General features: G+C 56.1%; 1 protein-coding gene across 7 annotated transcripts in view; it reads left to right on the top strand.

The window, feature by feature from the left end:
* The window catches only part of HSPG2 (heparan sulfate proteoglycan 2), a 115833-nt gene that overhangs the window by 91896 nt on the left and 9835 nt on the right, over nucleotides 1–14102 (top strand). For 4 of the 7 annotated variants that reach the window (XM_021937069.2, XM_021937060.2, XM_021937074.2 and 1 more), the window contains 18 exons: nucleotides 1142–1293; nucleotides 2001–2142; nucleotides 2511–2662; nucleotides 3062–3203; nucleotides 3301–3441; nucleotides 3770–3904; nucleotides 4161–4345; nucleotides 5656–5851; nucleotides 6122–6301; nucleotides 6582–6842; nucleotides 8638–8842; nucleotides 10296–10393; nucleotides 10991–11257; nucleotides 12012–12121; nucleotides 12323–12470; nucleotides 12553–12669; nucleotides 13045–13062; nucleotides 13332–13443. In XM_021937069.2, coding sequence (XP_021792761.2) covers nucleotides 1142–1293; nucleotides 2001–2142; nucleotides 2511–2662; nucleotides 3062–3203; nucleotides 3301–3441; nucleotides 3770–3904; nucleotides 4161–4345; nucleotides 5656–5851; nucleotides 6122–6301; nucleotides 6582–6842; nucleotides 8638–8842; nucleotides 10296–10393; nucleotides 10991–11257; nucleotides 12012–12121; nucleotides 12323–12470; nucleotides 12553–12669; nucleotides 13045–13062; nucleotides 13332–13443 — 2761 coding nt within the window. The remainder of the gene's footprint in view (nucleotides 1–1141; nucleotides 1294–2000; nucleotides 2143–2510; nucleotides 2663–3061; nucleotides 3204–3300; nucleotides 3442–3769; nucleotides 3905–4160; nucleotides 4346–5655; nucleotides 5852–6121; nucleotides 6302–6581; nucleotides 6843–8637; nucleotides 8843–10295; nucleotides 10394–10990; nucleotides 11258–12011; nucleotides 12122–12322; nucleotides 12471–12552; nucleotides 12670–13044; nucleotides 13063–13331; nucleotides 13444–14102) is intronic. The other 3 variants (XM_021937073.2, XM_021937071.2, XM_021937064.2) reach the window with 1 other exon arrangement.

The raw sequence follows: 14102 nt of genomic DNA, 5'->3' as shown, positions 1-14102 counted from the left end.
GGACTGCACCTCTGCGAGGATTGGAAGGTGATTTATACATCTTTATTAGGGCCGGTGTGGTAACTCACACCTGTAATCCCAGCACTTTGGGAGGCCGAGGTGGGCGGATTGCCTGAGCTCATGACCAGTCTGGTCTCAGAGTTCAAGACCAGTCTGGACCACATAGTGAAACCGCACCTCTACTAAAAATACAAAAGTTACCTGGGCGTGGTGGCACATGCCATTAGTCCTAGCTACTCAGGAGGCTGAAGCACGAGAATCACTTGAACCCAGGAGGCGGAGGGTGCAGCGAGCCGAGATTGCACCACGGCACTCCAGCCTGGGCGACAGAGCGAGACCCTTTGTCTCCATAAATAAATAAATAAATAAATAAATAAATAAATAAATAAATGCCTTTATTAGTACTGGTGACATATAAGGGACAAAAAAACACATCAAGCTTGTCCTTATTTCTTGGAAATCTTTGTTTATGATGGGGCTAAGTAGTTAAGGTTTTTTAAAAGTGAATCAGTTGAAAGGAAAATGTCCAGTAATTAATAGCACACGGGGCACATGCTATGCAGAAATCACAAGGGGACACGGATTGCTAAGTAGTAAACATGATCCAGCACCTCTTAGGTGCTAGGCCCTGTCATATTTACACATATTAGTTCATTTTGTCTTCACAACAGCCCTTTGAGGTAGATGGCATTGTTCTCTCCAGTTTACAGATGGGGAAACTGAGACTCAGGTGAAGTTCTTTTCCAAAGGTCATACCGCTAATCAATGGCAGAGCTAGGATTTGAATCCAGGCAGTCTGGCCCCAGAGTCTGGGTTCTTAGCCACATTCTCTCCAAGTTTGCCAAACATTAGGGGCCTTGTGGTCTGTGTGGAGGTGTCTAGACCTGAGCCCTGGCCCCACTGGTGCTGGGAGCGAGGGAGGAGGAGGAGATGGTGGGGCTACTGCCTGGGGGCGGGGCTAGGGGAATGAAAAGTGTCTCCACCTCCCAGGCTAGCCCAGCTGCTCCAGGCCTCAATGGAATGGGAAGGGAAAGAAGCCATGTCCCAAATGGCCTCTGGTCCTAACATCTGGGCCCCAGGGGAAGGGCTGAGGGCATCAGGGTGGGTATCTCAGCTCACTGACCTCTCCCCTGTGCCCCAGCCCCAGGTGGAGCCCCACCCATCCGCATCGAGACCTCCTCCTCCCGAGTGGCCGAAGGGCAGACCCTGGATCTGAAGTGCGTGGTGCCCGGGCAGGCCCACGCCCAGGTCACATGGCACAAGCGTGGAGGAAACCTCCCTGCCCGGCACCAGGTAAAGGAGCTGGAGAAGGAGGCATGCCTCCTCCACACCCACAGCGGTCCTGCCTGAATCCAGCCCTGAAGGGAAAGTGGTCTCAGCAACCGGGGCTTGTGGGGAATGGCAGCAGGAGGCCACTGGAGTCAGGAAGTTGAGAGCAGGCTGGGCACAGCAGGGCCACCACCAGCCCCACACCATCTTGGTGCAAAATAGAAAAGGACACCTCTGGCCAGGTACGGTGGCTCATGCCTGTAATCCCAGCACTTTGGGAGGCCGAGGCAGGTGGGTCACTTGAGGTCAGGAGTTCAAAGCCAGCCTGGCCAACGTGACTAAACCAAAAATACAAAAATTGGCCAGGCGTGGTGGCAGACGCCTGTAATCCCAGCTATTCGGGAGGCTGAGGCAGGAGAATCACTTGAACCCAGGAGGCAGAGGTTGCGGTGAGCTGAGATTGCACCACTGCACTCCAGCCTGGATGACAGCGAGACACTGTCTCAAAAAAGAAAGAAAAGGGCACCTGTTACTCAAGGCTCTTGACTTCCTCCTACCGGAAAAACCATCCTACTAAACATGCCCTCCACAGTGCAGGCTGTCAAAGGGGTCGCTGCCAACAGGATGCACCTACATATCTGTGCATGGCAGTCCCCGGGTGTGGGTGCCAGAGGCCTGGGCATCTGAAGGCTCCCAGCTCACCCTCCCCACTCTCACCCCACCTTGGCCAGGTCCACGGCCCACTGCTGAGGCTGAACCAGGTGTCCCCAGCCGACTCTGGCGAGTACTCATGCCAAGTGACTGGAAGCTCAGGCACCCTGGAGGCATCTGTCCTGGTCACAATTGAGCCCTCCAGCCCAGGCCCCATTCCTGGTGAGTGACAGGGAACAGTGGGCGATACACAGGCACGGCGCCCCTTCCCAGCGCTGCTCCTCTCCTCTCTCCCAGCCAGGCGCTTACTGTTGCCTGCCGGCAGGGTTTCGTACCACAGAGGATCAAGCCAACCCAGGTGTTCCCAAGTCTGACGATGGTCCCGTCCCCTCAACCAGGGGTCCCCAGCCCTGGGTGTCAGGAGGACACTTGAGTCCCCAGGGAAAGGAGACCCTTCTTAGGTTATATCAGCCACTCTCAAGCCACTGCACCCCCAGGACCAACTGGAGTTGGCCTTCACTGCCACCACCTTCAGCCCCTGCCTTGATCCCGGGAGCCTGGCCTCTCTCACCCACCCCCTGTGCCCACAGCTCCAGGACTGGCCCAGCCCATCTACATCGAGGCCTCCTCTTCACACGTGACTGAAGGGCAGACTCTGGATCTGAACTGTGTGGTGCCCGGGCAGGCCCATGCCCAGGTCACGTGGTACAAGCGCGGGGGCAGCCTCCCCGCCCGGCACCAGGTACAGGGGCCAGGATGGGGAGGATTCCAGGGCAGACAAGGTTAGACCTGCAGTTGCTTTCTGCACCCAAACCTCATGCAAACACCAGCCTGCTTGGGTACCCCAGGGGATAATACTTTTGGGGGATGAGTTCACCAGCCTGCAAATCAGGAGACCTGGGTTTTTCTCTTGGCTCTGCAGCTGAATCATTTCCTGGGCCTCAGTTAAGTTAAGTTGCTGGGCCACTGTAAAGTTAGTGGGTTGGACTTCTAGGATTCTGGGAACAAAGCTTCCATCAGCCCTGCCAGCTGGGGCCCTAGGCTCCCGAGAGAACTCTTGGGCACCGGCACAGATGGGCTTGGGGACATTCCTTGTCCCGGGGACTTTGCCCTGATAACTGTCCCCTCGCTGCTCTGACAGACCCATGGCTCCCAGCTGCGGCTCCACCAGGTCTCCCCTGCTGACTCAGGCGAGTATGTGTGTCGTGCAGCTGGTGGCCCAGGCCCTGAGCAAGAAGCCTCCTTCACAGTCACCGTCCCACCCAGCGAGGGGTCTTCCTACCGTGAGTACGGCAGATGCCATGGGCAAGGGGGGAAGGGGAGGGCCCTGAAGCTGAGCCCAGCCCTGCTGAGCCCAGCCCTCTGCCCCTTTGGCCCCAGGCCTTAGGAGCCCAGTCATCTCCATCGACCCGCCCAGCAGCACCGTGCAGCAGGGCCAGGATGCCAGCTTCAAGTGCCTCATCCATGATGGAGCAGTCCCCATCAGCCTCGAGTGGAAGACCCGGAACCAGGAGCTGGAGGGTGAGCCAGGCTGGCGGGCGGGTGGGCAAACCGAGGGCAGGTGTGGGGGTGCCGTCATCCCCGCTGTGCAAGGGTGGGGCGGAAGTCTGGACGCCCCACATTCATGGTGTGGCCCTGAATAAGGCCCTTCCCGTCTCTGTATGGTGAGGGCGCTGGACCCAGGAGTTTCCGAGGCCTTTGTTACCTTCTGCTCTCTGGGACTCTGTGAGCTGGACACACCCAGGCCGGAGGGGTTGGAGGCGTGGGCCCAGGGGCACAGGCTGGCAGCACCAAGACACGAGAAGGACCAAGTCAATCCTCTCTCACCCTCCCCCATGCAACCTTACAGACAACGTCCACATCAGTCCCAATGGCTCCATCATCACCATCGTGGGCACCCGGCCCAGCAACCACGGCACCTACCGCTGCGTGGCCTCCAATGCCTACGGCGTGGCCCAGAGTGTGGTGAACCTCAGTGTGCACGGTGAGGGGACGTTGACTCTGTGGGGCTCTGCCCTCCTGTTTCCAGCCCTGATTCTCAGCTCAGAGCCTCCAAGTTTAAATCCTCCTTCTACCACTGACTCTGTCTTGGGCATTCTCCCTGTCTGAGCCTCAGTTTCCGCCTCAGTGCGGTGTGGAGACAGGTGCCCACCCAGCACTTACTAAGCTGGAGACCATGCCAGTGTGGGTGACCAGCAGAGCCCTGCCTGTGTGTCAGTGGTTGTCATTCCTCCACACAGGGCCCCCTACAGTGTCCGTGCTCCCCGAGGGCCCCGTGTGGGTGAAAGTGGGAAAGGCTGTCACCCTGGAGTGTGTCAGTGCCGGGGAGCCCCGCTCCTCTGCTCGTTGGACCCGGATCAGCAGCGCCCCTGCCAAGTTGGAGCAGCGGACATATGGGCTCATGGACAGCCGCGCAGTGCTGCAGGTGAAGCCGGGGCTGGTGCCTTGCTGGGTCTGAGGCCCAGTCCAGGGCCCAGCCTTGAGCAGGTGTTTGGAGGAGATAGTAGTAGATGGGCAGGTGGTGATGAGTGGATGGAGAGAGGAAGGGAGGAATGGGATGGGATGGAATGGGTGGATGGCGAATAGACTGGAAGATAAGAGGGTAGAGAGAAGGAAGGTAGGAGAAGGAAGAAAGAATGAGTGGAAGGATGGGAGGGTGGGTCGAAGGCCAAGTGGATGGATGGACTAATGGGGTGTCATGAGGATGAGCCCTCAAGCAACCAGATGGGAGAGCTAAAAACCAAGGAAAGGGCCAGGCATGGTGGCACGTGCCTGTAATCCCAGCACTTTGGGAGGCCAAGGCAGGAAGATCACTTGAGCCCAAGAGTTCAAGACCAGCCTGGGAGGCCGAGGTGGGAGGATCACCTGAGGTCAGAAGTTCGAGACCAGCCTGGCCAACATGGTGAAACCCCATCTCTACTAAAAATGCAAAATTAGGCCGGGCACGGTGGCTCACGCCTGTAATCCCAGCAATTTGGGAGGCTGAGGCGGGTGGATCACGAGGTCAGGAGATCAAGACCATCCTGGCTAACATGGTGAAACCCCGTCTCTACTAAAAATACAAAAAAAAAAATGTCTGGGCATGGTGGCGGGCACCTGTAGTCCCAGCTACTCAGGAGGCTGAGGCAGGAGAATGGCATGAACCTGGGAGGCGGAGCTTGCAGTGAGCCGAGATTGTGCCACTGCACTGCAGCCTGGGCGACAGAGCTGAGTGAGACCCTGTCTCAAAAAAAAACAAAAAGTACAAAATTAGCTGGGTGTGGTGGCACACACCCGTAGTCCCAGCTACTCGGGAGGCTGAGGCAGGAGAATTGCTTGAAACAGGGAGGCAGAGGCTGCAGTGAGCCAAGATCACGCCACTGCACTCCAGCCTGGACCAGACAGAGCAAGACTCCATCTCAAAATAAATAAATAAATAAAAATTAAAAATAAAAATTAAATTAAAAATTAGCCAGGTATGGCAGCACATAACCTGTAGTCCCAGCTATTCAGGAGGCTGAGGCGAGAGGATTGCTTGAGCCCGGGAGGCAGAGGTTGCAATGAGCCAGGACGCTGCCACCGCACTCCAACCTGGGCAACAGAGTAAGACCCTGTGTCAAAAAATAAATAAATAAATAAATAAATAAATAAATACCAAGGCAGGTAGAGGAAATAGGGAAAACCAAGCCAGAGCTGGGGCTGACATCAAAGTCCCCACTCAGTACCCACATAACCAGCCTCCTTGGTTTCTCCCAGATTTCATCAGCTAAACCATCAGATGCGGGCACTTACGTGTGCCTTGCTCAGAATGCACTGGGCACAGCACAGAAGCAGGTGGAGGTGATCGTGGACACAGGCGCCATGGCCCCCGGGGCCCCTCAGGTCCAAGCTGAAGAAGCTGAGCTGACTGTGGAGGCTGGACACACGGCCACCTTGCGCTGCTCGGCCACAGGTGTGGCCAGGGACTGGCACATAGGGCTGGCAGGGCAGGGATGCCCTGGGGTCTGAAATGTAGGCACATGTGATCTAGAGATAATGTCATGCCCAGGGGTGGGGAGTACGGGGAGACCATGTTGCTAGCGTCCTCCAGTGATGGCTGAGGAACCCAGCTAGGGTCCCATAGAGGGACAGGATCACCCAGGGCCCTTCCTCACCACAGCCACCCTCTGCGGCTCCCTGAGGTAGCCCAGTGACTTCTGTCATCTTCCATTCAACTCCACAGGCAGCCCCGCGCCCACCATCCACTGGTCCAAGCTGCGTTCCCCACTACCCTGGCAGCACCGGCTGGAAGGTGACACACTCATCATACCCCGGGTAGCCCAGCAGGACTCGGGCCAGTACATCTGCAATGCCACTAGCCCTGCTGGGCACGCTGAGGCCACCATCATCCTGCACGTGGAGAGTAAGGCCTCATCCCTTCTTTGTCTGCACCAAATGGAGATATGAGCCCCCCAATGAGGCTCCACCCCACACAGAACCCCAGGAACCCCATCCAGAGGTCTCCAGGCACAGCAGGGTCCCAGAGCCTGCCCTTGCCCGACACCCCACCTGGGACCTTTGCTTTCCTTATCCCCGGTCCTCTGGGATCACCGTTCAGTTTTCCTGGACACCTGGATCCAATGACCTGCTGCCATTCTGACCTTTGCCCTCCCCCATCCTGACCTCTGTGTCCCCCTACCCAGGCCCACCATATGCCACCACGGTCCCAGAGCACGCTTCGGTGCAGGCAGGGGAGACGGTACAGCTCCAGTGCCTGGCTCACGGGACACCCCCACTCACCTTCCAGTGGAGCCGCGTGGGCAGCAGCCTTCCTGGGAGGGCTACTGCCAGGAACGAGCTGCTGCACTTTGAGCGTGCAGCCCCTGAGGACTCAGGCCGCTACCGCTGCCGGGTCACCAACAAGGTGGGCTCAGCCGAGGCCTTTGCCCAGCTGCTCGTCCAAGGTAAGCAGCCCCGGCTCAGGGTTTAAGGGGGTCACCTTTCCTCTTGGCCCTTCGATGACCCAGCTAGGCAGACTCAGATGGGAAGGCCTCCCTCCATAACCCCACCTGGAATGCCCTCATCTCCCCTGCTCTCCGGGGCCCAAGGCAGGTCCAGGAAGCCCTCCATCACGTGTGCTCAGCTCCTCTAGCTCTCACGGCTGCTCCCCACCTTTGGCACAGCCCTGGCACTGCCGAAGGAAACCATTCTGTGTACATAAGCACCCCAGCCAGCCTCCCCTGCCAGGCAGTGAGAATGCTCAGGGCAGGGCCTGGACCCAGGCATCTCAGCAGCCCTGGGCTTAATTGAGGGCGACACGGCCCAGGATGGGCTGGGTAAATGCTTGACAGGGACAACAGTGAATGAGTGACAGGAGCGCCCACCCCCGGCACGCCCAGGGCTTCAGTGGATCTTCAGAAGGCCCAGCATTTCCATGGCCTCTTGCATCAATGATACAAATGAGAGCTTTTGGGCCCAAACTCTTAAAGTAGCACAGCATGTAGCCCTCTGGTCACAGGCCTGGACTATGGACTCAGACCTGGGTTCAAAGCATAGCTTGGCCTTTTGCTGGCTGTGCAACCTTGGCCAAGTCACTGAATCTTTTTGAGCCTCAGTTTCTTTTTTTTTTTTTTTGAGACAGAATCTCACTCTGTCACCCAGGCTTGAGTGCAATGGCACGATCTCAGCTCACTGCAACCTCCATCTCCCGGGTTCAAGCGATTTTCGTGCCTCAGCCTCCTGAGTAGCTGAGACTACAGGCATGCACCACCATGCTTGGCTAATTTTTGTGTTTTTAGTAGAGAAGAGGATTTGCCATGTTGGCTAGGCTGGTCTCGAACTCCTGACCTCAAGTGATCCACCCACCTCAGCCTCCCAAAGTGCTGGGATTATAAGAGTGAGCCACCACGCTCGACCTGAGCCTCAGTTTATCTGTAAAGTGGAGAGAACAATGCCAACCACGTAGGCTGAGTTGGAAAGGTACACAGAGGTAAACACAGATGTAAAACTGTGGTTCACAGTAGGCACTTAGTAAATGGGGACAATATGCATCTGCCCCCGCCTCCCATCTGTCCCCTGCACGTGTAGGTGTCTTTGCCATGGCCAAGTCCCTGGATTCTCTTATTTAAACTGCAGGCAGAATAGGCTTTGCTGTCCTTCCTTAAAATGTCTGAGTCTGGCCGGGCGTGGTGCTCATGCCTGTAATCCTAGCACTTTGGGAGGCCGAGGCTCGCGAATTGCCTGAGCTCAGGAGTTCGAGACCAGCCTGGGCAACATGGTGAAACCCCGTCTCTACTAAAATACAAAAAAAAAAAAATTAGCCAGGCGTGGTGGCGGGCACCTGTAGTCCCAGCTACTCAGGAGGCTGAGGCAGGAGAATCGCTTGATCCCGGGAGGCAGAGGTTGCAGTGAGCCGAGATCATGCCACTGCACTCCAGCCTGGGGACAGAGCAAGACTCCATCTCAAAAAAAAAAAAGTCTGAGTCCCTCCCACTCTTTTCGTGGCCTACCCTCCCCACCCAGAAGCGAAGAGCTGTGGAAACAGAGCCCAGCTCTCCACAGGCCCTTATCCGTGTTGGCAGAATGGCGGCTGCGAGTGCAGATGAATGAATCTGCCACTGAAGGGGCTTTTTTCCCTGGTCAGAGAGGCTATCAGGAGAACATTCCTTGAATGTTGGGCTGGGGGTTTCCTGGGTCCCCGGAGGGACATCAGGGACATCACACACATGTACCTGCAGAACCTCATACATGTCCCCGCAGGCCCTCCCGGCTCTCTCCCTGCCACCTCCATCCCAGCAGGGTCCACGCCCACCGTGCAGGTCACTCCTCAGCTAGAGACCAAGAGCATCGGGGCCAGCGTTGAATTCCACTGTGCTGTGCCCAGCGACCGGGGTACCCAGCTCCGTTGGTTCAAGGAAGGGGGTCAGCTGCCTCCAGGTCACAGCGTGCAGGATGGGGTGCTCCGGTAAGTGGGTCCAGGGGCAGGACTGGACTTGGGCAGCACAGCCCAAGGCTCACAGTGAGCAGAGTTAAAGCACCTGCCCCAGGGGGCGTAACATGAAGCACTGTCCTTGGGCACATCACTTTACCTCTCTGAGCCTCAGTGTTCTCAGCTGTACAATGGGTTATATAAGACTGAATGAGGCTGGGCACAGTGGCTCACGCCTGTAATCCCAGCACTTTGGGAGGCCGAGGCGGGCGGATCACCTGAGGTCAGGAGTTCAAGACCAGCCTGACCAACATGGAGAAACCCCGTCTCTACTAAAAATACAAAATTGGCCGGGCATGGTGGCACATGGCTGTAATCCCAGCTACTAGGGAGGCTGAGGCAGGAGAATCGCTTGAACCTGGGAGGCGGAGGTTGCAGTGAACCAAGATAGTGCCATTGCACTCCAGCCTAGGCAACAAGAGTGAAACTCCGTCTCAAAAAAAAAAAAAAAAAAAGACTGAATGAGGTCCAGGCACGGTGGCTCACGCCTGTAATCCCAGCACTTTGTGAGGCCGAGGCTGGTGGATCACCTGAGGTCAGGAGTTTGAGACCAGCCTGGCCAACATGGCTAAACCCTGTCTCTACTAAAAATACAAAAACTAGCTGGGCGTGGTAGCGGTCACCTGTAATCCCAACTCCTCGGGAGGCTGAGACTGGAGAATTGCTTGAACCCAGGAGGCAGAAGTTGCAGTGAGCTGAGATCGTACCATTGCACTTCAGCCTGGGCAACAAGAGCAAAACTCTATCTCAAAAAGAAAAAAGACTGAAAGATTATCTAAAGGACTTGCCCAGTGCTTGGTGCTTGGAAGGCCTTCAGTAAACAGTGGCCCATTCATATTTATTATTAGTGGAGGAAAGAGAACAGACCCTGGGGCCAGAAATGTACGAATGACCCCAGATCTCAGCTCTGCTGCTTGATAATTGTAATCTTGAGCCCTAGACCATAAGGTCTTTGTCCAAAATGGGTGTGGTGCCCCCCAACCTGCCTGCCTACCTCTAGTGGTTATTGGGAAACTAGAATGCAACACTTTGTGCTGTTCTTCATCAGTTTTTAACGCCCACACAATTGCAAAGCATTTTTTTTTTTTTTTTTTTTTTGGAGACAGAGTCTCACTATGTCACCCAGGCTGGAGTGCAATGGCGCAACCTCCGCCTCCCGGGTTCAAGTGATTCTCATGCCTCAGTCTCCCGAGTATCTGGGATTACAGGCATGCGCCACCACGCCTGGCTAATTTTTGTATTTTTAGTAGAAACAGGGTTTCACCATGTTGGCTAGGTTGGTCTCGAGCTCCTGATCTCAAGTGATCCGCCTGCCTCAGCCTCCCAAAGTGCTAGGATTACAGGCATGAGCCACCGTGCCTGGCCCAATTGCAAAGCATTCTATCAAATGTTTTCATTTTCCTGATGTCTTATTATTTTTTCTTTACAGAATCCAGAACTTGGACCAGAGCTGTCAAGGGACATATATTTGCCAGGCCCATGGACCTTGGGGGCAGGCCCAGGCCAGTGCCCAGCTGGTTGTCCAAGGTAGGAGGGTGGCTTCAGGCCTCTGCTAAGAGTAGGGAACAGAGATGAGAAAGGGAGAGAGGCACAGAGCCCAGACCCTGTTCCCCAGGAATCCCCCTAAATGTGTCAGAATAAAGAGAAATATTCTATTTTGCCTAGCTTGTGTCTAGCATAGAGTAAAAGGGGCTTGATAAATACTTCAAGGGAGGGAAGAAGGATATGGGTGGAGTGTGTGAGTGCTCACATGAACTGATGAAGATTGAATCAGTGTGAATTGGGCATGGTGGAACACACCTGTGGTCCCAGCTACTCAGGAGGCTAAATTGGGAGCATTGCTTGAGCACATGAGTTCTAGGTTGCAGTGAGCTGTGATCACACCTGTGAATACAGCCAAGACCCTGTCTCTAAAAAAACAAAAGAATAAGTGGACACGTGAGTGAGTAAATGCATAAGACCTGACAAGTGAGTGTGTTTGTGAGTGAATGCATGAAGAAGCGAATGAGGAACGAATGAATGCTGGAGCTTCAGTGCTCACCTTTCTTTGGGCAGTCTATGGCCTCCCTCGGGCCGGGTCTGCAGTGACTGATCTCACTGGACCTCCGCCTCCCTCCTCCCCAGCCCTGCCCTCGGTGCTCATCAACATCCGGACGTCTGTGCAGACCGTGGTGGTCGGCCACGCTGTGGAGTTCGAATGCCTAGCACTGGGTGACCCCAAGCCTCAAGTGACATGGAGCAAAGTTGGAGGGCACCTGCGGCCTGGCATTGTGCAGAGCGGAGGCGTCGTGAGGATTGCCCACGTAGAGCTGGCTGATGCGGGACAGTATCGCTGTACTGCCACCAATGCAGCCGGCACCACACAATCCCACGTGCTGCTGCTTGTGCAAGGTGAAGGCTGGTGGGGACTTTTGTTGGGGGACAGTGAGTGGGGCTGGGGCTTCTCCTGCCGTCATCTTCTGCCTGCCCGCTCTGCTCTTCCTTTCTGTTCGCTTGGGATATTTTCCATTGTGTGTATTTAAGGGGCAGGTTTCGTAACAGGTGGCAGCAGCAGGGGATAAAAGTGAGATTCCCCCAGGGTAGCCTGGAATGTACAGGGAGAGAGCTAGGCCATAGAGCATCAAGAAGAAAAAAGAAACCTTGCCCTCATCGGCAGGGAGTGCCTGCTCTGCTGGGAGAGACTTGCAGCGTGGTCTGAGGGCAGAGACATAACCCAGACAACAAACAGACCTAATAGAGAGTAAAACAAGGACAACAGATGCAGGGCAGACACAAACACTGTGTGTTCTTTAAAGGCAATTCCTTTTTACCCCAAGCCCTGTGACTTGCCTCCAAATTTTCTTACCTATACTGTCCCTAGTACGCACTTCTCAGGTCCCCAGAGGGCTGCACAATTTTTTGCCCAGGCATGTTGAAGAGGTCTCAGGCTGTGGAGTGAAATGGATCTGGCCCTGAACCCTGACTCTGCCCAGCAAAGAGCAAGCAGCCACTTTTCCCCCTCTAAGCCATAATTTCCTCATCTGTGAAATGGAATGTAGTGGCTCCCTTCAAGGGGTGGTGTGAGGATGAAACGAATCAGGGTGCAGGCTGGGCACACATCTGTGACTGTCATGTTGATGGCCTATGTCTCTTCCATGCCTCTCAGCCTTGCCCCAGATCTCAATGCCCCAAGAAGTCCGTGTGCCTGCTGGTTCTGCAGCTGTCTTCCCCTGCATAGCCTCAGGCTACCCCACTCCTGACATCAGCTGGAGCAAGGTAAGCACTGGAGAGGGAACCAGCAGGCATCCCTGGGGGGCTGGGACCAGGTCTGAAGCATCTCAGTGTCCCCAGGATGTGGCACAGGCTTGGCCAAGAGTAAATGCACAATGTTGGAAGGTGGGCCTGAGGCACAGATGGGAGGCAGGCCCCTAGAGCTGTGGGCCAAGGCCAGGGCCCTCAGTGCTGGTGTGCTTGCAGCTGGATGGCAGCCTGCCACCTGACAGCCGTCTGGAGAACAACATGCTGACGCTGCCCTCAGTCCGACCCCAGGACGCGGGCACCTACGTCTGCACTGCCACTAACCGCCAGGGCAAGGTCAAAGCCTTTGCCCACCTGCAGGTGCCAGGTAAAATACCACCCCCAAGAATTGGCAGTGCCCTGCCCACTCCCTGACTGGCAGGGTCTCCAACTGTGCTCTCTGCCGGCAGAGCGGGTGGTGCCCTACTTCACGCAGACCCCCTACTCCTTCCTACCGCTGCCCACCATCAAGGATGCCTACAGGAAGTTCGAGATCAAGATCACCTTCCGGCCCGACTCAGCCGATGGTGAGCAGGAGGGTTCATTTGCGGGGTGGACTGGCCTGGGTTGAGGGACCTCATGGAGTAACTGCCATCATGGCTTGAGCCCTGGCTGCCCCTCAGTCTTGCCCCGATCCCTCAGCTCTCCCTCTCCAGAAGCCCCCAGACCTCTGGGCCTCCGCCCTGGCATACCTTCTCTCGCGCCTCCCCACTTCTCCATCCCTGCCTCTTTGGTATCTCCAGCCTCCCCGTGGCTCCTCTGCCACCAGGGCATCACCCCCAGTCCTCCTGTCCCAGCTTCCTCTCCCCGTCTCTGCTCCTTCCTCCTTCCCCTGCCTCCATCTCACCCTTTCCTCCTCTCTTTCTCTCGTCTCTTACGGGTCTCTGACTTTCACTGTCCAGGCCTCCTTCTCTACTCGGGTGAGTCTCTGCCTCCCTCTCCCGCTTGAGGGAGACTCCAGTGTGTGTGAAGCAAATTCAGTTTCTTTCTAGGGGCGCTCAGTAAGGCCCTTGCATTTGAGGCACCAGCCCTGAGATAGTGAGAAGGCCCTGTCTGTGCGAGGAGTGCCAGAGGGAGGGACAGGTTCCGAGAGTGGACAGGCTCAAGAGCTTGGGTCGTTTCTAGGGTGGGGGAGGATGGGGAGCCTGTGGCTGGATGGGAGGCCCCTTACACAGTGGTGCCCATCCAGGGATGCTGCTGTACAATGGGCAGAAGCGAGTCCCAGGGAGCCCCACCAACCTGGCCAACCGGCAGCCCGACTTCATCTCCTTCGGCCTCGTGGGGGGAAGGCCCGAGTTCCGGTGAGACCCCCAGCCTCCCCATGTATAGGGGGACTGGACACAGGGCTTTGGTCTGGCAAGCACTACCCTGGGCTCCATTATGCAAAGGAGATCTGGAGGAAGGAGAAAATGTGGCCGTTTCCCTTGGTGACCACCCAGTCTGCTGGAGTAGGAATAGTATGCCAGTCAGGTGGAGGAGGGTGCAACCTCAGGCTTGGGACTGCTGCAGGCCAGGATTCATTCATTCATTCATGCATGCATTCATTCATGCATGCATCACTTATTTGCTGAGCACCCCATGTGTGCCAGGCACTGATACAGGTAAAACAAAACAGACCAAATTCTGGCTCTTGTGGGAAGGTGTATTCTCGTTGGGGAAGAGTAAACAAGCCATAAACAGAGAAACAAGGTGATCTCAGGGAGAGAGGAGTCCTCAGAGGAACAGGGAGGCCAGGTGCTAGGCTGCAGGGCCCTGAGCCTGGGGTCCCTGTGGGCTGCTCTGGAAAAGCTCCCAGCGAAAGGATGTGGGGAGAGAAGATCTAGGGGATGAGTCGTGGGGTGGGAGGACAAGACAGGGACAGGAACTGGAACAGCCCCAGGGCTGGGACTGCAGGAATTGGTGACATCCCTCCTCTGGGGCCCCTCTGTCCAACTGGGCCCCTAGCCCTTCTTCCGAATCC

The sequence above is a fragment of the Papio anubis genome, chromosome 1, assembly GCF_008728515.1.
Source record: "Papio anubis isolate 15944 chromosome 1, Panubis1.0, whole genome shotgun sequence".
Taxonomy (NCBI): Eukaryota; Metazoa; Chordata; class Mammalia; order Primates; family Cercopithecidae; genus Papio; species Papio anubis.
Note: the sequence above shows the minus strand (reverse complement) of the source record. Positions and strands in the feature narration are given on the sequence as shown.